The sequence below is a fragment of the Erythrolamprus reginae genome, chromosome 6 (genome assembly GCF_031021105.1).
Source record: "Erythrolamprus reginae isolate rEryReg1 chromosome 6, rEryReg1.hap1, whole genome shotgun sequence".
Lineage (NCBI taxonomy): Eukaryota > Metazoa > Chordata > Lepidosauria > Squamata > Dipsadidae > Erythrolamprus > Erythrolamprus reginae.
This window is the reverse complement of record NC_091955.1, coordinates 1,798,248-1,820,352: the sequence shown is the minus strand read 5'-3', so window position 1 is coordinate 1,820,352 and position 22,105 is coordinate 1,798,248. Positions and strand designations below refer to the sequence as shown.

The following is a 22,105-nucleotide window of genomic DNA, read 5'->3' as shown; positions in this document are numbered from 1 at the left end:
GGGCGCCCCAGCCCGAAAGACTCGCATCTGTTGTGATGATTATCTCCTGTTGAGGCAGGAATGGAGATCCCTGTAGTAAGGCTGACGAAGTCCACCATGGGAGAGATCGACGCACCTCCAGTGGGATCGTGACCAACTTGGAAGAGTGACTGGTCCGCCTCTTTTGGAAGGGGATGAGAAACCACTGTAGCGGTCTGGCGTGGAGTCTTGCCCAAGGCACAATGCCTATGCAGGAAATGAAGACTCCCAGCAGCTGAGAGAGGAACGCCAATGTTGTTGTTCGCTGGCGCTGCAGTTCCCTGACCAAGTATCGGACCTTTCCTTGTCTCTCCTGCGAGAGGAAGACTCTGCCCTTTATTGTGTCTATCTTGGTACCCAAGTGAGGCAGGTGCCTGGTTGGGATGAGGTGACTTTTCGGGTAATTGATTGAGAACCCCATAGTTTCCAGTGTTCGTATGGTTTCTGTTAAGTCCTGACGTGCCCGACTGGGGCTGCTGGACAGTATGATGATATCGTCCAAATACGCCATAAGGCGTAGTGGGCGTGTCCTGAGTTCCGCGGTGAGTATGTCCAGTAGTTTCGTGAACGTTCTGGGTGCTGATGAGAGACCGAAAGGCATGGCCCTGTACTGGAAGTGGTGGTTTTCGAAGCAAAAGCGAAGATATTTCCTGTAATCCGGGTGTATGGGGATATGGAGGTAAGCTTCCTTGAGGTCTATTGACGTCAGCCAATCCCGCTGACGAATTGCTGCTAATATTGACTTTAATGAATGCATTTTGAACCTGCGGTATTTTATGTACACATTCAGTTGTTTGAGGTTGAGTATGAGACGACAACCTCCCGAGGCTTTGGGTACTATAAACACCACGGAGTAGTACCCCTGTCCCTCCTGCTGAATAGGGACGGTCTCGATGGCACCAATGGTGAGTAAGTGATCGATCTCCTGGTGGAGGAGGTTGCGTTTGTGGTTGAAAAGTACTGGACAGTGCATGAACCTGTTTGGGGGTCCCTGGATGAAGTCCAGAGTGAGACCCTGGGATATTGTATTTAGAGCCCAAGTGTCTGTGGATATAGCTTCCCAGGAGTCGGTGAAGTGCTGTAGCCGTCCTCCTATGGGGAAGGTTCTGAAGGAGTCATTTATTTCTTCGGTAACCCCCTCTGTTGGAGCCTCTGAAGGGCTTCCTGGTCTGTTGGAACTGTCTGTTCCGGTCCCCAAAGTTACCCCTGTCCATCCTGTAGGAGGGCTGGGCGAAGGACCCCTGGGTATACGACCTTCCCGCCTGGGGTACAGCTGTGGAGGTCTCCGCCCGAAATGGCTGGCGTCTGTAATAAGGGGTAGTGCGTCTCTCTTGACGTCTATAGGTTCTGGGCAAGACTTTTTTCTTGTCCTTGTCTTCAACGAGGACATTGTCTAGCGATTCCCCAAAGAGTTTAGCCCCATCAAACGGAGCTGATGCCAATCGCCACTTGGATTTGGCGTCAGCTTGCCAAGACCTTAGCCAAAGCAAGCGGCGGGATGACTGGTTTGCTGCTAAGGCTCGTGAGGAAAACCTGGACGCCGACAGAGTGGCATCCGCAGAGAATTCTGCTGCTGCCAGCAACTTGTTAAGATCTTGCCTCAGGCGGCCATCCTCCGGTCCCAGTTTCGTGAGCATCTCTTGGAGCCATAGGACTGAAGCCCTGTTAAAGAATGACGCGGCTGAGGCCGCTTTGAGTGCCCATGCAGACATGTGGTGAGCCTTCTTATGCACACCTTCCGCTCTTCGGTCCTCTGGTTTTAATCCATCTGCCACTTCTGATGGAATAAGTGCATTAGACACCAGAGCCGCTATCGGGGCGTCTATGGATGGGAATTCCAGCAAATTTTCAAGCTCAGGTTCAAAGGCATAAAATTTGCGTTCAGAGGCTGTTGGGCCTAACACTCCCGCTGGGTATTGCCAAGGCCTCTTAACATTGTCCAAGAAGAGTTTAGGGGCAGGTATCAAATCTGCATCCCTTTGTTGTTCTGTGAGCACCCTGGAGACCGGCTGGGGGGTTGATGCCGCCTCTGTAGACTTTTCAGGGATGCTCGGGGTAACCGTCATTTTTGCCTTATTGAGGAGTACCCGAAAAATGGATGGTCTGAAGAGCCCTGCATACATTGGCGGTTCTGGGGGTGCTCCTTCATCCTCGGATAAGCCATCATCTGGCTCTGAGCCTTGTTCCCTAAATCCAGGATCCTCATGGAATGAGTCCTGTAGAGGGGATTGAGGGGCTGGAGCTGCCCAAATATCTCTCTGCAGAGAAGGAGGAGGAGGAGGCGGGCGTGGTGAAGCAGGGGGGGCAGCTGCTGTAGACTGTTGGACCCCTGTCACTATGCCATGCGAATAAGCAGAGGCAATCATATCTTGTAATGCTGGTGGTAAACGCTGCCATGTGTCAGGAGAAGAACGTAGGCCAGCAGCAGTAGGGGTAAATGTGGCAGTTGGTGGAGGTTGTGAAACCATGTGCCATGCTGGGGATGCAGAAGAAGGTCTGGCAAATTCAGGCCTGATTGACTCAGCCACCTGAGATGGACCCCCAAACCTATCCGGTGACCAGTCCTTATCAGTAGCCAACCCAGTTCCCTCCGGGAGCCTCGGGGGTGTGGCACTAGTTATAGTTCCCATACTCTGACCTGGTGCTTGTATTGAAGAACTCGTGGTCTGTCTTTGAGCTTCCAATTGCTCTTCCAATGCCTTAATTTTTCGTTCGGCTTCCTTGAGGGCCGAGGAAGATTGGGAGCTTTTAGATTTGGCCTTGGATGAGTGTGTTTTCTCCTTGGCCTTCACAGTCGGGGGTTCTGCAGTCCCCTGCGGGGGCAGATCAGCCATTCTGGTGAATAAGGCTGTTCGCTAAAGGCACACAATATCGGCTTTTTGTTTCTTTACAAGTGACTCGGCAAAGAAAATGGCTGCCGCCGGAAAGTGCCGCCCCTTCCTGTGTTCTGCAGGAAATCCGGCCCTTCCTGTGCAATGCCGGGTGAAACGGGGTGTCAATCAACCCCTAAATAGGCGGGCGGAAGTAAGCTTCGCAAGAGAGCATTTTAAAATGGCGACCTCCTGATCAGCTTTGTCATGCTGCAATGGCCGCGCCCGTCGCTCTAGCCGTCTCTGACGGCGCTCCGCGATCCTGCCGCTGCTTCAGTCAGGGGCTCAAAGTCCTCCGCCTCCGCTCTCGAGGAGCTGGTTCCGGCGGGAAATTCAAACAGGCGCCGTCTTTCTCTTCTTGTATGGCCGATTTGCAAGTCGCTCCGAGAGAGGTTTAGCCGCGCAGGCTAGGGACCTCTTCCTTTGGCGCCACCCGGTCTTGGGAGCGGTACCCACACAGGGAAGGGGCTCCGACCTGGGAGAAACACGTTGTGGGCTATACTCCACAGAGCAGGGGCCCAATCCATCCTTGTAAGTCCTCTTGATGCATTCTGCAAGGGAAACAGAGAAAAGGAAAAATGTTAGTCATATTTATTATAAATGCTAAAACCTAAACTAGACTACAAAAGTCATAGGAGGAAAACTCAAGTGTCCCTTCACTATGACTGAGTTTTTTAGACTGACCCAGGGAGGGCAGCATGGGGGTGGGACCAGTTATTTATGCTAATTTTTAACTCAGTCCCTTCCAGCAAGGCTGAAGATTAACCATGTTGGACTCTCCGAAGCAGTGCAAGTGGAGAATCAGTATATCGCCCCCAAAAATCTGGGTCCTCATTTTGACTCACAAAGGAAGGAAGGAAGGAAGGAAGGAAGGAAGGAAGGAAGGAAGGAAGGAAGGAAGGAAGGAAGGAAGGAAGGACGGAAGGACGGAAGGAAGGAAGGAATAGCAATAGCATTTAGATTTATATACTGTACTACTTCATAGGGCTTTTATCTCCAGAAATGTTTGAAATGTTAATGTACCAGGGATTACTTAATTCCATTTCTGTCCTATTCTTTTAAGAAAGGGAGGGGGGAAATATATATTTTTTAGAAATGCAAATGATGCTCTTTTTGAGGAGTTGTGTATTTTGCTTTGAAATGTTACCTGGGGAACGTTAATCCTGGAGACAGATTAACTTCAAAGGGCACCGAATGCATTTTTAATTTTTTTAAAAAATCTTAAATGCTCTGCAGCCTCATTATTATCTGCTAGAATTTTTTTTTAAATGTTTCTTTATTTTAACACAGACATACAAACATTTAAAAGCATTGGACTTTGTGTGACATTCCTGTTTCATATTTCTTATTGTGCTCGCTCAGTCCCCATTACCACTATAGCTTTTATTATACATAATGTACTGTTCAAAAAAATAAAGGTGACACTCAAAGAACACATCCTAGATCGGAATGCATGAAATATTCTCATTGAATACTTTTTCTGTACAAATTTGAATGTGCCCAACAGCAGGTGAAATTGATTGTCAATCAGCGTTGCTTCCTAAGTGGACAGTTTGATTTCACAGAAGTTTAATTTGTTTGGAGTTATATTGTGTGGTTTAAGTGTCCCCTTTATTTTTTTTTGAGTAGTGTATAGAAACATAGAAACATAGAAGACTGACGGCAGAAAAAGACCTCATGGTCCATCTAGTCTGCCCTTATACTATTTCCTGTATTTTATCTTACAATGGATATATGTTTATCCCAGACATGTTTAAATTCAGTTACTGTGGATTTACCAACCACGTCTGCTGGAAGTTTGTTCCAAGCATCTACTGCTCTTTCAGTGAAATAATATTTTCTCACGTTGTTTGTGATCTTTCCCTCAACTAACCTCAGATTGTGTCCCCTTGTTCTTGTGTTCATTTTCCTATTAAAAACACTTCCCTCCTGAACCTTATTTAACCCTTTGACATATTTAAATGTTTCGATCATGTCCCCACTTTTCCTTCTGTCCTCCAGACTATACAGATTGAGTTCATTAAGTCTTTACTGATACGGTTTATGCTTAAGACCTTCCACCATTCTTGTAGCCTGTCTTTGGACCTGTTCAATTTTGTCAATATCTTTTTGTAGGTGAGGTCTCCAAAACTGGACACAGTATTATTCCCAATGGGAGTCTCACCAATGCTCTATACAGCAGGACCACAACCTCCCTCTTCCTGCTTGTTATACCTCTAACTATGCAGCCAAGCATTCAACTTGCTTTTCCTACTGATATATACACAAGGATGTTACTTTGATATTTCTTTCTTTTTTTTTTTACCCTTCTAACCGATCCTCTTTCTTTTAATTCCAAATTTCTATTCTCTTCTGACTGTTTATCTTTATGGTTTCCTTTTTCCCAACCAGTCATAGAACCTATTCCAACATTCAGAACATTCTGATTCATCTTCGTTTTTTATCTCCATTGTTAGTTTGTCCATTTCTCACACAAATTATTTTTTTCTATTAAATATTCTTCCATAGATATATTCTCACGATTCTGGCAAAGACAATTCTCGCCGCTGTTATTATATGTAGAATTAAGTATACTTGACCTTTTCCATAGTTTTTCATGTGATATTCCCAACAGGAAGAGTTAAGAGATGAGATGGAAAGCAGGCAGGGTCCCCCCACCACCACCTGTAGTGCCCCCACCATGATTTTCACTGCAGCCTCCATAAGGCCCCACCAGTTCAGGATGCTGGGATATCGAGACTTTTAAAATACAGGTAGCCCTCGACTTAGGACCACAAATGGAGCCCAAAATTTATGTCGCTAAGCAAAACATTTCTTAAAGTTCTCTTTCCCGCCTCTTCCTCAGCTTCGCCCTAGAACAGTGATGGCGAACCTATGGCATGGGTGCTACAGGTGGCACATGGAGCCATATCTGCTGGCACGCAAGCCGTTGCCCTAACTCAGTTTCAACATGGATGTGTGTGCCAGCCAGCTAATTTTCGGCTCACACAGAGGGTTGGAGGGGTGTTTTTGGCTTCCAGAGAGCCTCCATGGGGATGGGGAGGGCGTTTTTACCCTCTTCCCTGGCTCCAGAGAAGCCTTTCGAGCCTGGGGAGGGCGAAACATGAGGCTACTGGGCCCACCAGAAGTTGGGAAACAGGCCATTTCTGGCCTCCAGAGGGCTTCCGGGGGATGGGGGAAGTTGTTTTCGCCCTCCCCAGGCATTGAATCATGGGTGTGGGCACTCGCACATGTGCGATAGCATGCGTGCACGCTCTTTTGGCACGCAAGGAAAAAAAGGTTCACCATCACTGCCCTAGGATAACCCTAAAGGTCCTCTAGACTTTCTGGTTCCCTCCGGGCTTCCTCTCACTCACCCGATCCTCTTTTCAACCGTCGTCTGGCCAGCTTGATTTGATCCTGCAGAATTTGAACCCAGTCTCTCGGGCCGGGGAGTTTATCCACGTGGTTTACAGTACAGTATTTTTCTGTGAAGACTGCAAGGGAGGAAAACAAACAAACACAAACTGAACAACCCTGGTGGTCCTCGCCTTATGATCGCAACTCAGCCCAACGTTGCTGTTGCTAAGCGAGATGTTTATTAAGTGAGCTCGGCCCCATTTTCCCGAATTCTCTTGCCACGGTTGTTAAGCGAATCACTGCAGTTGTTAAGTTAGCAAAACGGTTGCTAAGCGAATCTGGCTTCCCCATTGACTTTGCCAAGGTCGCAAAAGGGGGAATCACATGACCCCAGGACACACAGCGACTGTCAAAAGTATGAGTCACTTATTAAGCATCTGAATATAAATCACGTGGCTATAGTCATAAGTGTGAAAAACAATCACGAGTCTCCTTTTTTTCAGCCCCTTTGTAACTTTGAACGGTCACTAAATGAACTGTCGTAAATTGATTAGTTATTAGTTCTATCGTTATATATACTATATTTTTTGGAGTATAAAATGCATCTTAGTTTTGGAGGAGGAAAATAGGGAAAAGAATCTGCCTACCAGGTATCCATCTGGCTAGCGTCCTTAGTCCGGTCAGTTTCAGCACATTATTTTATCCCCTGGTTAAGGCTTTAAAAAAGCCCTTTTCAGAGGGAGTAGCATTGAAAAAAGCCTGCAAAGACTTAGGACTGGGAAAAAACTTCTTCGGAGAGAGTAGCAATGAAAAAGCCTGCAAGCTGGGAAGATCCGTTAACACCTGTTAGGGCTGGAAAAATCTTTTTTGAAGGGAGTAGCAATGAAATCAATCCTGCAAAGACTATGGATGGGAAAAAAAATTATTCAGAGGGAGTAGGAATGAAAAATCCTGCAAGCTGGGAAGATCATTAGTATCTCGTTAGGGCTGAAAAAACCTTTTTCAGAGGGAGTAGCAATAAAGTCTGCAAAGACTTAGGGCTGGAAAAAAAAGTCTTCAGAGAGAGTAGCAATGAAAAGGCCTGCAAGCCAAAAAGATCCATTAGCACCTTGTTAGGGCTGGAAAAACGTTGTTCAGAGGGAGCAGCAATGAAAACAAGCTTGCAAAGATTAGGGCTGGAAAAAAAACTTCTTTGGAGGGAGTAGGAATTAAAAAATCCTGCAAGCCAGGAAGATTATTAGCAACTTGTTAGGGCTTTAAAAAAAAAAACCTTATTCGGAGCAAGTAGCAATGAAAAAAAGCTTGCAAAGGCACATGGCTGGAAAAAAAACCTTTTTCGGAGAGAGTAGCAGTGAAAAAGCCTGCAAGCCAGTAAGAGCCGGGAAGATCTTTAGCGCCTCGTAAGGACTGGGGGAAAAAAGCTTCGAAAAAGCTACATTCAGAGTACAAGTGTGAGAGAAAGTTGATCGAACGAGAATGATGGTTTTTTCCTGGTTTTGAGAGTGTCTTAGTTGTTTTAGATTTCATATTTAATTGATTGGATTTAGGATGTTATGCATTGTTTTATTGTATGTGGTGAACCGCCCTGAGTCCTCGGAGAGGGGTGGCATAAAAGATAGATAGATAGATAGATAGATAGATAGATAGATAGAAGATAGATAGAAGATAGATAGATAGATGATAGATAGAAGATAGATAGATAGAAGATAGATAGATAGATGATAGATAGATAGATAGATAGATGATAGATAGATGATAGATAGATAGATAGATAGAAGATAGATAGATAGATGTAGGATAGATAGATAGATAGATAGATAGATAGATAGATAGATAGATAGATAGAATGCATCCAATTTTTCAGCCTTCTTTTAGCAGGCGAAAGGTGCATCTTATACTGCAAAAAAATATAGTATGAGGTTTTAATATTCTTGCAAGCCGCCTTGAGCCGCCAAGTGCAATATAAATTCCCTAAACTATAAAATATAAATATAAAGGACTCCTTCCAGTGATTCCAAGCACAGATGAAAAAGGTCTCTTCTAAGACGATGCCTCCGACTCTGCTCTTCCCCCACCGCTTCTCACATCCTCTTTCACAGACGCGTAAATCGAGAATAATCTCTGGAGAAAGAGGAAGTTCTTTCTCAGAGGCAGGAGAAGTCTTGAACTTTCGCTTGGAGAAGAAGAGAAACTTTTAAGAAGCAGTGGGGGCTTCAGCCCTAATCTTTGCAAGCTTGTTTTCATTGCTACTCCCACGGCAGTTCAGAGTTGAACTGTGGGGCCAGCAGTGGGTTGCTACAAATGCGCTAGCGGACTGCATACCGGTAGTGGCCACCAGATGGCGCAACTTGCGTGCGACTGCTCCGGTGGCAGTCCAATGGGCACCGCCATCTTTTTTTGTATTTTTTCCTTCATACGCATGCGTAGAAGCAAAATCTTGTGAGGTGATGTGCACGCGCAAGAGAGATTTCAGCAATTTTGGGCAGAAGCAAAAAAAACCCCGCTGAACTTTCTTGCACGCACATATCCCCTTGTGAGATTTCAGCGCATTTTTGCTTTTTGTGCATGCGCGGAAGCAAAAATATCCCCGGAAATTGCCGAAATCTCACTTGCACTCATGTCCTCACACGAGATTTCACTTGCTGCGCATGCACAAAATCTCATGCCACCGGATGCACATATAAAGCCCTTCATGGCATCGGACCAGAATATCTCCGGGACCGCCTTCTGCCACACGAATCCCAGTGACTGATTAGGTCCCAAAGAGTTGGCCTTCTCTGGGTCCCGTCGACCAAACAATGTCGTTTGGCGGGCCCCAGGAGAAGAGCCTTCTCTGTGGCAGCCCCGAACCTCTGGAACCAGCTCCCCCCCCCCCGGAGATCAGAACTGCCCCCACCCTCCTTGCCTATTGTAAAGTTCTTAAGACCCATCTCTGCCGTCAGGGATGGGGGAACTGAGACATCTCCCCCGGGCCTATACAGTTTATACATGGTATGTTTGTGTGTGTGTCTGGCTTTTAATAATGGGGTTTTTAGTGTTTTTTAAATTATTAGATTTGTTCTTACATTGTCTTTGTTATTGTTGTGAGCCGCCCCGAGTCTACGGAGAGGGGCGGCATACAAATCTAATAAATAATAATAATAATAACAACAACAACAACAACAACAAAACAACAACAATAATAATAAAATTTTATTTATTTATTGGATTTGTATGGCTCTCTGTAGACTATAATAATAATTATTAAATAATAATAATAATAATAATAATAATAATAATAATAATAATGATGATGATGATGATGATAATAATGTGACAGTCTCAAAGGGCGCACTGGTGGCACCGAAGATGGCAGGCCTTTCCTATTGAGAACCATTTGCTTAGAAAACAAGTTTTAGACCAGACCTCTGAAGCCGAGATCTGATTTAAGGATGTACCTGAGGCAAGGAACGAAGGCTAACAGAAAACAACAGAGGATAAAAATATATGTGTGTGTGTGTGTGAAATCAGTTTGGAAGGCAAGCCAGGTTTGACGTCAAAAACTCCACTCAACGACCAGGCCTTTAATGGCCTCATTGGCATCCTCTTTGCTGACGGGCTCTCCAGTAGAAAAAGAAAGCTCCGCTCCACAATGTACCTTGGGGAAATTGGAAATGAAGTGAACTATCCATTGCCAAAATGGTTTTACACTGCCGCCCTTCTAACTGATTTATCGCCCACAACCTGCTCCGTCTGGACTGGCGGGAAAGAGCAGGGCAAAAGCTTGGCGCCTGATCTTCTGGAAGAGCGCCTCTTAATGCCCAGCAGTCACTCACCCCCTTGTCCTCTCACGGTTAGATTATTGCAACACGCTCTACATGGGGCTACCCCTGAAGAGTGTTCGGAGACTACAGCTGGTCCAGGATGCAGCCGCGTGAGCTGTTGTGGGTGCAACTAGGCACCCCAACATTACACCAACTCTCCGTGAGCTGCACTCCCTCCCAATCAGTGTCTGGACGCATCCAGCTGACTGGCGGGCGGGTGCGCGCATTGGTGCGAGATCTGGCTTCTGCATGAGGACGTGAGAGATTGTGAGATTTCGGCGATCTCCGCATGCGTGGAAGCAAAAATATTGGTGAAAATGGCCGAGATCTCGCTCATGCGCGCATCCTCGTGTGAGATTTGGCTCCTGGAACACGCGCAGAAGCCGAATCTTGCACCGACGCACCCCCACTCGCCGACGCACCCTCGATGGTCACTAGGAGCATTCCGGTAGTGCTGGCGAAGCGGAATTCGCGCCTACCTACATGGCTTAGGGCCAGACTATCTTTGGAACCGCCTTCTACCGCATAGCTCCCAGCAACCGATAAAGGCCCACAGGGTTGGTCTTCTCCAGGTCCCGTCAGCAAAACAGTGTCGGCTAGCGAGGCTGCGGGGAAGGGCCTTCTCTGTAGTGGCTCCAGCTCTCTGGAACCAGCTACCTCCTGAGATCCAGATTACCCCCACCTTACTGACCTCGTGGAAAGCTGTAAAGACCTGGTTTTCCGGCAGGCCTGGGGCCATTGATTATTTATTTATTTATTTATTTATTTATTTATTTATTTATTTATTTATTTATTGATTGATTGGATTTGTATGCCGCCCCTCTCCGTAGACTTGATTAGATGACGCATCATCGAGATCCGGTCATAAATGATACGCGTGCTCTTACTGCGAGTCTTAAATTGTTTTCAAATTGTTTCTCTTTTTAGATGTTTTAATACATTGCTTCAAAAAATAAAGGGAACACTTAAACAACACAACATACTGTAACTCCAAGTAAATCAAACTTCTGCAAAATCAAACTGTCCACTAAGGAAGCAACACTGATTGACAACCAATGTCACCTGCTGTTGTGCACATTCAACTTTGTACAGAACAAAGTATTCAAGAAGAATATTTCCTTCATTCGGATCTAGGATGGGTTCTTTGAGGGTTCCCTTTATTTTTTGGAGCAGTATATTAAGACTGTGTGTCTAGTTCTTCTTGTCCTTAGGGAGTTTTGGGCAGCGTACAAATTGAACAAAATAAATAAATAAACTAAACAAACAAGACCTCCTGATTCTTAAATGTGGTCAAAGGCTGATGGAGCCACCCAGAAGGAATAAATGGGTCTACAGTCTCCCTTCAAGAACAGCTTTCTAAAGTCAACCGGGGTGAATGGCGCCAGGCAGAGCGGAGTCCCTCCAAGGCACCACTTCCTACTGCTGTGTAGGAGAGTCCCTGATGAAGCCAGGAAGACGTCCCTCAGGCCCCATTGCTTGGGTGGCACCCGCCAGTCAATCAAAGGAGTCTCCTTGTCAGGATGGTGCCTCCTGGCGCCACTTGAGGGAGAGAGGCAGCTGGATGGGACTGAAAACTGATTCAGATACATATTTCAGATATATATACGGTGCGTGAGTGTGGGTAGTCTTTGACTTAGGACCACAGTTGACCTCAAAGTTTCCATACACACAGACAGACAGACAAATACACACACAGACACACACACCAAAGCTGGGTTCAGTGGTGGGTTGCTACCAGGGGTGGGCAGCAGGCAGGACGGGGTGGAACGCAGTTCCACTGGCGGAAATGAAGATGCGTGCGCAGCTCCAGCTAATCGGCGGCTGTCACTTCCTGGATGACTTGTCTCGGCTCAGCTCTCCTTTTTTCCCCTGCTGCTGCTGCTGCTGTGTCTGGGCTCCTTGCTTTTTTCCTCTTTTCTCCTTCCTGGCCTCGGACGAGCTTCCCTCTCTCCTGCCCGGCTCCCCTCCAGCCTCACGTGGCCACCTCCCGCCTGAGGTGCAAGCAGAAGGCGGGGATGGAAGCGGCGCTGGCAGCATTGATGCTTCTGGCAGCACCCGTTCGCCCAGCTACCCAGCCTGAGGCAAGGGGGGGTGACCCAGGAAGGAGAGTGCGGGAAACGCGAAGCAAATTGTCACCCCAGCGAGCAACACTGGTAAGGTTGTAAGTCGAGGACTTAAGAGTTCATTTGAACGATGACGCTCGTTCAAGCCATTCCCACCTGGTCACATGGCCGGCAAGCCATTCCTACCCAGTCACATGACCATTAAGCCACACCCACAAAATAAGCCACACCCACAGCATGGCAGTAAAAATTTTGGCTGCCCATTACAGGTTGTTACCGTACTTTGAATTGTGACTGGAAACCGATCAGCAACCAATGCAGACTGCGGAATGTTGGTGTGAAGGCCCATGATAGCTCTCGCAGCTGCATTTTGCACGATCTGAAGTTTCCAAACACTTTTCAAAGGTAGCCCCATGAAGAGAGCGTTACAGTAGTCGAGCCTTGAGGTGATGAGGGCATGAGTGTCTGTGAGTAATGAGTCCCGGTCCAGATAGGGCCGCAACTGGTGCACCAGGCGAACCTGGGCAAACGCCCCCCTCGCCACAGCTAAAAGATGGTGCTCTAATGTGAGCGGTGGATCGAGGAGGACGCCCAAGTTGCAGACCCTCTCTGAGGGGGTCAATGACTCCTCCCCCAGGGTTATGGATGGACAGATAGAATTGTCCTTGGGAGGCAAAACCCACAGCCACTCCGTCTTATCAGGGTTGAGTTGAGTCCTGGGCATGTGCAGAAGCAAAAACACACAGGGACATGCGCGTTTGCACGCAAGAGAACCAAAACTGCTCATACAATGCACCAGAAGCGGTAGTAATGGGATCCACCCCTGTGCGAAACCGCCCGTGTTGAGAAGACTTCTGAAAAGGAGGCGTATATAAAAGTAGGGAAGTGTAAATACCTTTTATTGCACCCACAATGTTTTGGTCCAGTCCTTTCCGGTTGTCGTTGAGGCCTCTTTTCCTTTTGCCGTTGGGCAGAGAGTTGGCCAAGGTCTTGTCGTCAAAAAACGCACACACCAGTTTTCGAAAGAGGAGACTTCCTGAGCGGGTGTAATTGGCTAAGATAGAGTCCAGTTGGGATTTAGCCATAAAAACGTCAAAACCTTCAGCAAGCTGGACTTCTGGCTATCGGAAAAAAAGAAGGGAATAACAAGGGAGGATGAACAACAACATCACTCTGCGGGTAAAACAAGTTGGCGCAAATAGAAACATAGAAGATTGGCGGCAGAAAAAGACCTCCTGGTCCATCTCGTCTGCCCTTGCACTATTTCCTGTATTTTATCTTAGAATGGATATACAGTATGTTTATCCCAGGCATATTTCAATTCAGTGACTGGAAGTTTGTTCCAAGCATCTACGACTCTCAGTCAAATAATATTTTCTCAAGTTGCTTCTGATCTTTCCCCCAACTAACCTCAGATTGTGCCCCTTGTTCTTGTAGGTTCACTTTCCTATTAAAAACACTTCCCTCCTGAACCTTATTTAACCCTTGAACCTATTTAACTGTTTCAATCCTGTCCCCCCTTTTTCTTCTGTCCTCCAGACTAGACAGATTGAGTTCATTAAGTCTTTCCTGATCGGTTTTATGCTGAAGACCTTCCACCATTTTTGTCGCCCGTCTTTGGACCCCTTCAATTTTACCAATATCTTGATATCTTGTAGGTGAGGTCTCCAGAACTGGACAAAGTATTCCAAATGTGGATCTCACCAGCGCTCTATACAGTACAGGCAATACAGGCGTTTTGCACCAACTAGTCTTCGGAGAGGGGCGGCATACAAATCCAAATAATAAATAAATAAATAAATAAATAAACTATATTAACCTTCTGCCGCACAAATCCCAGCGACCAGTTAGGTCCCACACAGTTGGCCTTCTCCGGGTCCCGGCGACTAAACAATGTCGTTTGGTGGGACCCAGGGGAAGAGCCTTCTCTGTGGCGGCCCCAAACTATGGAACCAACTCCCCCCAGAGATCAGAATTGCCCCCACCCTCCTCGCCTTTCGTAAGCTCCTTAAAACCCACCTCTGTCGTCAGGCATGGGGGAACTGAGATATTCTCTTCCCCCTAGGCCTATACAATTCATGCATGGTATGTTTGTGTGTATGATTGGTTTTTAAATTAGGGTCTTTTGAATTATTTTAAATATTAGATTTGTTATATGTTGTTTCACTATTGTTGTTAGCCGCCCCGAGTCTACGGAGAGGGGTGGCATACAAATGTAATAAATGAATGAATGAATGAATAAATAAATAAATAAACCTGGTGCCAGAAGAGTTTTCATTCATTGGAATTACATTAATTCATTGGAATTCTGGGAGTTGAAGTCCAGATATCTTCAAGTTGCCCAGGTTGGGAAACACTGGTGTAGACAGATACCACATGTATTTGTGTGCATGTATGTGTATTTATTCATTTTCTTTTGAGAATTTCATTTTTTTAATGTATCCCAGTGTGTTCACAGAAAAAAGTGACAATAAAGGTTATCTTATATCTGATATTGTATATCTTACACAGTATTTTTATACCTTATATTTTATATATAGCAATAGCATTTAGACTTATGTACCGCTCCACAGTGCTTTTGCAGCCCTCTCTAAGCGGTATACAGAACCAGCCTCTTGCCCCCAACAATCTCGAAGATGACCGGCCCTTCAATGATTGAAGCCTATGTGCTTCAGTCTGAGAATGTAACAATTGGCCCATGAGGCACAACCACACACTACAGACACTCACACAAAGCCCTGGAATGCGAACGGCCCCTTTCTCTGTCTATTAATAATCAGCCAATTAACTATCCGAGGCAAACGGCGATTGGAAATTTTGCAGATTTGATCTGAGATTAAGCTAAACCACTTCAGCTTCCAACCTGGTGGACCAAAACCAGGATAAAAACAGCAGCACAATTAGTCAATTCCAAGGCAGCGTCAGAATAAAATTGGATCCTATTCTACAACGAGCACCCGTTAATCTTCTATATAGCGCAGTTTCTAACCATCAGATTATCGCATGGCCACAAGAATAATCCTGAAAAAGCAGGACTACCAATCTGTCCACAATCTTACTTTAGAAAAAGATCGAAATAAGTTTCTTCTGCAAGGTTTTGCACAGGGAAGATAAAGCTTCAATTACAGATCCAATTAAAGTGATCTGTGTGTGTTTCCTAAATGAATCCGTTGGTATTTCGGTCACATAAAATGCTGATTTATTCCCGATTCCTTTAGAGGGGCATTATCTTCCAATTGCAAGCCATCAGTGCCCAATTGAGCATCTCACGTCCATCCTTACAGGGTGGTTAACAGTTAAACAGTGCTTGATAACAGGAAATAATCAAGACAATTGTGCACATGATTAACACTAATATTTGTTGGGCTAAAATGAGTAAGTCGCCCATTAGAATTAATCCTAAGCATTTATAAAACATTGTAATTGATTAAAGGTTACTTTCTTTGCCAGTTTGACATCTTATTCGCCTTTTATTGAAACAAACAGAAAATATATTTAGAAGATATTTCACCAGAAGAGCCCTTCACTCCTCCACTTGAAACAGAATATCCTACGAAAATAGACTAACAATCCTGGGCCTAGAAAGCCTAGAACTACGGCGCCTAAAACACGATTTAAGTATTGCCCACAAGATCATATGCTGCAACGTCCTACCGGTCAATGACTACTTCAGCTTCAACCGCAACAACACAAGAGCACGCAACAGATTCAAACTTAATACGAACCGCTCCAAACTTGACTGTAAAAAATATGATTTCAACAATCGAGTTATCGAAGCATGGAACTCATTACCGGACTCAATAGTGTCAACCCCTAACCCCCAACACTTCTCCCTTAGACTATCCAGGATTGACCTCTCCAGGTTCCTAAGAGGCCAGTAAGGGGCGTACATAAGTGCACTGGTGTGCCTTTTGTCCCCTGTCCAATTGTCTTTCCTTTCTTTCATCTATCATATATATTCTCTTCCTTTCATATATCCTCTCCTCTAAGTTCACTTTTACCCTTATATATATTACCACATGTCTATTTTTCTTCCTATGTATTTGTGTATTGGACAAATGAATAAATGAAATGAAAGAAGAATCGTCCATCGGTTCCTGGACTTAAAATACCATAAAGCTGAATTCTTGAGATTAAACCCAAAGAAACATCATAGCAGTTCTGAAACCTTCGTTGAGGTTTGCGGCCCAAACTATATTTTTAACGCCGGGCTTTCATAAGTACCCAATTAAAACTTCCAAAAACTCCCAAGAGCTGGGTCTTAGTCTAGCAAAACTGCGATTTGTCAATCATTTTTGCATTGACGGGCTTTAAAAGATGGCGTCTGCGTGGTCAAAATTCTGATAAAACCGAAGATCGAAATTAAAATAAAATTCAGACTACGTCATAAAACTAAAGGAGAAGTACCCGGTCCTCCTTCCAAACATTTTAATTTTAATTACACACAGGATCAGCAGCAGCACACACACAAAAAACCCGCCATAAAGTCCTTTACTACGGGCCGCGATAAGGATCTTAGGGGTATGAGATACTAATCTGATTAGCAGGTATAGCTGGCCTCCGTGTAAGTGAATTAGCCTGCTCCTTCATTATGAGTTTACACTTCTCCGTAGAAAGGCACCGCGTACACAACTCCTTTCTTTTATGATCACTGATACAGAATTTAATTAGGTCCTGTGATCTGGGGCGCACTTAGGAAATTGGAAACCGTTCTTCTCAAAATGAAGAAAACCCCCCCACAAGTGCATTGAAAGAATGAACGCCCAGCTTCTTCCTCCGCAGTGAAGTTGGCCAAGCTTGTAGCTCCAAAGCAGTTTTTCACCTTCCCAGACAATTGTTCGACAAACGTCCAATTCCAATAACAATTAAATACCGCTTTTCCAGCTCTCTAGCGGAACTAGAACTCCCAGTCTCCTGATGATGTGCTCAAAGTCACCTCGATGGCTCTCATGGCTAAAGCAAAACTAGAACTCCCTATCTCCTGGTGATGGGCCCAAAGTCACCCAGATGGCTCTCATGTCTAAGGCGGGACTAGAACTCCCTGTCTCCTGGTGATGGGCCCAAAGTCACCCAGATGGCTCTCATGTCTAAGGCGGGACTAGAACTCCCTATCTCCTGGTGATGGGCCCAAAGTCACCCAGATGGCTCTCATGTCTAAGGCGGGACTAGAACTCCCTGTCTCCTGGTGATGGGCCCAAAGTCACCTAGATGGCTCTCATGGCTAAAGCAAGACTAGAACTCCCTATCTCCTGGTGATGGGCCCAAAGTCACCCAGCTGGCTCCCACACCTAACTAGAACTCCCTATCTCCAAAGTCACCCAATGCTCACAAATCTCTTCTAAAAATAGATATACAGTATATATTTGATTAGCTTTGATGCTACGTCTGATGGATTAATGAAATATCCCGTAGGAAAGTAACAAAGTTATTCTAAGAATTGCTAAGAAACTGTAGGACATTGGGACAGAATTGTCATGAAAATTATTAATATTAGTATTATGATGATGACGATGATAGAAACATAGAAACATAGAATATAGACGGCAGAAAAAGACCTCATGGTCCATCTAGTCTGCCCTTATACTATTTCCTGTATTTTATGTTACGATGGATATATGTTTATCCCAGGCATGTTTAAGTTCAGTTACTGTGGATTTACCAACCATGTCTGCTGGAAGTTTGTTCCAAGTATCTACTATGATGATGATGATTTAATGAACAATGGACTATTATTATTTAAAGAACAATGCACTGTCAATACAGAAAGTCCTTGATATACAACCACAATGTAGCCTCCTACGGTCGTAAGTGTGAAAAAAATGGTTGTAAGTCACTTTTTTCATCGCCATCGTAACTTTGAATGGTAGCTAAATGGACCATTGTAGATCGAGGATCGCCCGCAACTGACCACATCTCGTCCACTTACATCTGAAGACGAAGATTCGAGCACGATGCCGAATCCTGAAGCCGGCGGCTCAGTTTTCAAGGCGGATCCAGCGGCCCCTTCCAAGCTCAACCTCTCCGAACTCGCTGGTAACTTCCTGTCGTTCTCCACGGCGCCGGGTTTCTGTTTCACATTTAGGGGTTCCACAGTCTTTGGGGCGGCTTTTTTCTTTTTATTCCTCTTCCTCGTAACTGTGGACTTCTGCAAGGTAGTCAGAGGAACCGGAGGCTGCGGTCGGTTCTGGGCAGCTGCTGAGAAGAAAACAAGAGGTGAGCGGCTTGCAAAATGAGTTTTATCACAGGACAAATTTTGCTTCCGATCTGCACGTCGCCGTTAACCCCTCAAAACTCAGCCCCAACCACAGATTCCTGGAAGGAAACAAGGATGGGGCTACAGGGAGCCATCTCTACAAGCATCTCCATGAGTAAAGATCAGCGATGGACTATACTGCCCCCCTCCGTGGGGGGCAGCAGCGCATTACTGGCTGTGAGTCTAGGACAGGGGTAGGTCAAGTTGGCTCTTCTATGACAAGTGGACTTCAACTCCCAGAATTCCTGAGCTAGCACGATTAGCTCAGGAATTCTGGGAGTTGAAGTCCATATGTCATAGAAGAGCCAACTTTGCCCAGCCCTGGTTTAGGAGGACACCCAAATTGCCAACCTGTGGGTAGACTTCAACTCCCAGAATTTCCCAGACAATTATTAAAGAAAGCCATGCAGTTGTGTGTTGATGGAGATTTCCCATCATCCAGATCAAGGTTGTCCCAAAGGTGCTTTTCCATGAAGCCAACTAGATTGTCTTGTTTTTCTTTGAATAGGTTTCACTTCTCATCCAAGCTCTGACTGGATGGTTCTTGGATGAGAAGCAAAACCCCTTCAAAAAACCCCCAAGAAAGTCCCGTTAACTTTTGGAAAACCACCTACGGGACAAACCATGGCTTAGATGATTGAAAATCTCCGTAGACGTCTTTCCAAAAGGCGGCTGGACTTTCTTGGGTTTTTCCTTGAAGAAGCTTCGCTTCTCATGGCAGAAGCTTCTTCGCTTCTTCCGTTCAGTTCAGATCAACTCAGAGCTGAAGAAGCTTCTTGGATGAGAAGCAAAACCTCTTCAAAGGAAAACCAAGAAAATCCAGTTGCCTCTTGAGGGGAAAAAAGGCACTCCCATTCCATAGAGGTTTCCTTTGAGACCAACTCTGTAAAATGAGACACAGGGAGACGAGAGAAAAAGAAGAGAGCGAGAGGAGAGAGAGTGAAGAGAGCAAGAGAGAGAAGAGGGAGAAGAGGGAGAGAGAGAAGAGGGAGCAAGAGCAAGAGAGAGGAGAGAGCAAGAATGAGAAGAGAGTGAGTGAGAGAGAAGAGAGGAGATAGAAAGAGAAGAGAGAAAGAAAGAGAGAAGCAAGCAAGAGAGAGAGAGAAGAGAGCAAGAGTGAGAAGACAGAGAGAAGACAGAAAGAGAAGAGAGGAAGAGCAGGAGGAGAGAGAGAGAAGAGGGAAGGCGAACGAGAGAATAGAGGAGAGTGAGAGAGTGAGAAGAGAGAAAAGAGAGAGAGGAGTGAGGGAGAAGAGAGAGAAGAGAGCGAGATAGAGAAAAGAGAGAGAAAGAGAGAAGAGAGGGGAGTGAGAATGAGAAGAGAGAGAGAGAGAGCAAGAAGTGAGTGAGAGACGAGAGAGAGGGAGAAAAGAGAGAGTCTGAGAATATTCCACATGGTTTGTATGTTGCTTTGAACCACCGCTTGTCCTACCGGCTTGGATCTGCATGATCTTCCGCATGGTCTTCAGCTCCTGAAGAATGGCCTGCAGAGCAGGTTGACAATTGCAAGTGCAACAATTCGATCCGGGAGAGGAGGAGGAGGAGGCATTCGCCGCCGGGATTTCTCCTGAAAAAAAAAAGAGAAGAAATCCACCCCGTCAGCCCTCCTGTGGCTATGCAACATGTCCACACGGGCTTCCGGAAAGCCGTCGGGTCTTGCAGCCGGCGAAGCCAAAACCCCTGAAACAAAATCTTTCCAGCAAGACTTTGTGACAGGACCGGGTTTTGTTGCCTTCCTTTTCTTTGCACAAAATGGTGTAGTTGAGAGGCCACAAAAACGGCAACTCTCGTCGAAGCACGCAGTGTTTGCGTTGTGGAACGGAGTTCGTGGGGGAGCACAACGGAGGTCGTCGCCATGTCTCCTTCACGTCGGCAGCTCTTGCTCGTCTGGCTTTTGCGAATACGACACAACACACCTAGTCCTCAAGTTACAACGGTTCATTTAGCGACCGCTCAAAGTTACAACGGGACTGAGAAAAGGGAATTTAGAACCCTTTTTCACCCTTACGGCAGTATCGGGTTGCTACCAGGAAGGATAAGGATGGTGCACCCATAGCAAAAATTGAGCTGCGCTTCTGCTGCGGGGCCACATGTATCCCAGCGAGATTTTGCTTATGCACCTGCGCAGAAATTTCATGAGGGGATACACGCGCACGATTCCACCAATTTTTTTGCTTCTGGGCATGCGCAGAAGCAAAAAACCCCCACCAAAATCTCATGCTCGTCTGCGTCCCCTTGCAATATTTTGCTTTCTGGGCATGCGCAGAAGCAAAAAAACCCCCACCAAAATCTCATGCTCGTCTGCGTTCCCTTGCAATATTTTGCTTTCTGGGCATGCGCAGAAGCAAAAAAAAACCCCACCAAAATCTCATGCTCGTCTACGTCCCCTTGCAATATTTTGCTTTCTGGGCATGCGCAGAAGCAAAAAAACCCCCCACCAAAATCTCATGCTCATCTGCGTCCCCTTGCAATATTTTGCTTTCTGGGCATGCGCAGAAGCAAAAAAACCCCCCACCAAAATCTCATGCTCGTCTGCGTCCCCTTGCAATATTTTGCTTTCTGGGCATGCGCAGAAGCAAAAAAACCCCCCACCAAAATCTCATGCTCGTCTGCGTCCCCTTGCAATATTTTGCTTTCTGGGCATGCGCAGAAGCAAAAAAACCCCCCACCAAAATCTCATGCTCATCTGCGTCCCCTTGCAATATTTTGCTTTCTGGGCATGCGCAGAAGCAAAAAAAAACCCCACCAAAATCTCATGCTCGTCTGCGTCCCCTTGCAATATTTTGCTTTCTGGGCATGCGCAGAAGCAAACCCCCCCCCACCAAAATCTCATGCTCGTCTGCGTTCCCTTGCAATATTTTGCTTTCTGGGCATGCGCAGAAGCAAAAAAAAACCCCACCAAAATCTCATGCTCGTCTGCGTCCCCTTGCAATATTTTGCTTTCTGGGCATGCGCAGAAGCAAAAAAAACCCCCACCAAAATCTCATGCTCATCTGCGTCCCCTTGCAATATTTTGCTTTCTGGGCATGCGCAGAAGCAAAAAAAAACCCCACCAAAATATCATGCTCGTCTGCGTTCCCTTGCAATATTTTGCTTTCTGGGCATGCGCAGAAGCAAAAAAAAACCCCACCAAAATCTCATGCTCATCTGCGTCCCCTTGCAATATTTTGCTTTCTGGGCATGCGCAGAAGCAAAATCTTGCTGAAATGCGCATTCCCCTGCAGCAGAAGTGAAGCGCACACAGCTCAATTTTTGCTACCTGTGTACCGTCTTTGTCTAGTAGTAGTGAATCTGGAATCTGCCCCTGATTTACGACCGTTGTGATCAAAATTAAGACGTTAGGCAACTGATTCATATTCATGGCGGTTGCAGCATCCCGGGGATACGCAGTCCCCTTTTGCGCCCATCGGAGAAGCAAAATCCAAGGGGAAGCCCGATTCGCTTAACAACGGCCTTACTAACTTATCCACTGCAGCGATCCCTTTAACCAACGTGGTGAGAGAATTTGTAACTTGGGACAAAACTCACATAACAAATTTCTCCCTCAGCAACAGGCATTCTTGGCTCTCCTTCTAGAAGGACTACTTCTGGCTCATTCTTTGTCAAGTGGACCAGGTGAAATGGAAGCCTTATTTGAAGAGAAACCATCACAAAAACAACATATGTGATAGAAGAAAATGTGCGCTTTCTATTGAGATGAAAATGAAGGTGATTGAAGGTGAGAAAACAGAGAGCGATAGAAAAAAGGGCTCTTTCTAA

At 45.8% G+C, this 22,105-nt stretch overlaps 1 protein-coding gene across 11 annotated transcripts in view; it reads right to left on the bottom strand.

The window, feature by feature from the left end:
- Positions 1–22,105, bottom strand: part of BEND7 (BEN domain containing 7) — a 55,092-nt gene that overhangs the window by 8,045 nt on the left and 24,942 nt on the right. For 6 of the 11 annotated variants that reach the window (XR_011559430.1, XR_011559431.1, XM_070755013.1 and 3 more), the window contains exons 4-7: positions 19,779–19,913; positions 18,020–18,285; positions 12,989–13,214; positions 6,245–6,364 (exon numbers count right to left, since the gene is read on the bottom strand). Coding sequence is in view for 8 of the 11 variants with exons in the window: in XM_070755013.1 (XP_070611114.1) it covers positions 6,245–6,364; positions 12,989–13,214; positions 18,020–18,285; positions 19,779–19,913 (747 nt within the window). In the remaining 3 variants the exon portion in view is untranslated. Of the gene's footprint in view, positions 1–6,244; positions 6,365–12,988; positions 13,215–18,019; positions 18,289–19,778; positions 19,914–22,105 lie in introns of all 11 variants that reach the window. The other 5 variants (XR_011559429.1, XM_070755018.1, XM_070755012.1 and 2 more) reach the window with 1 other exon arrangement.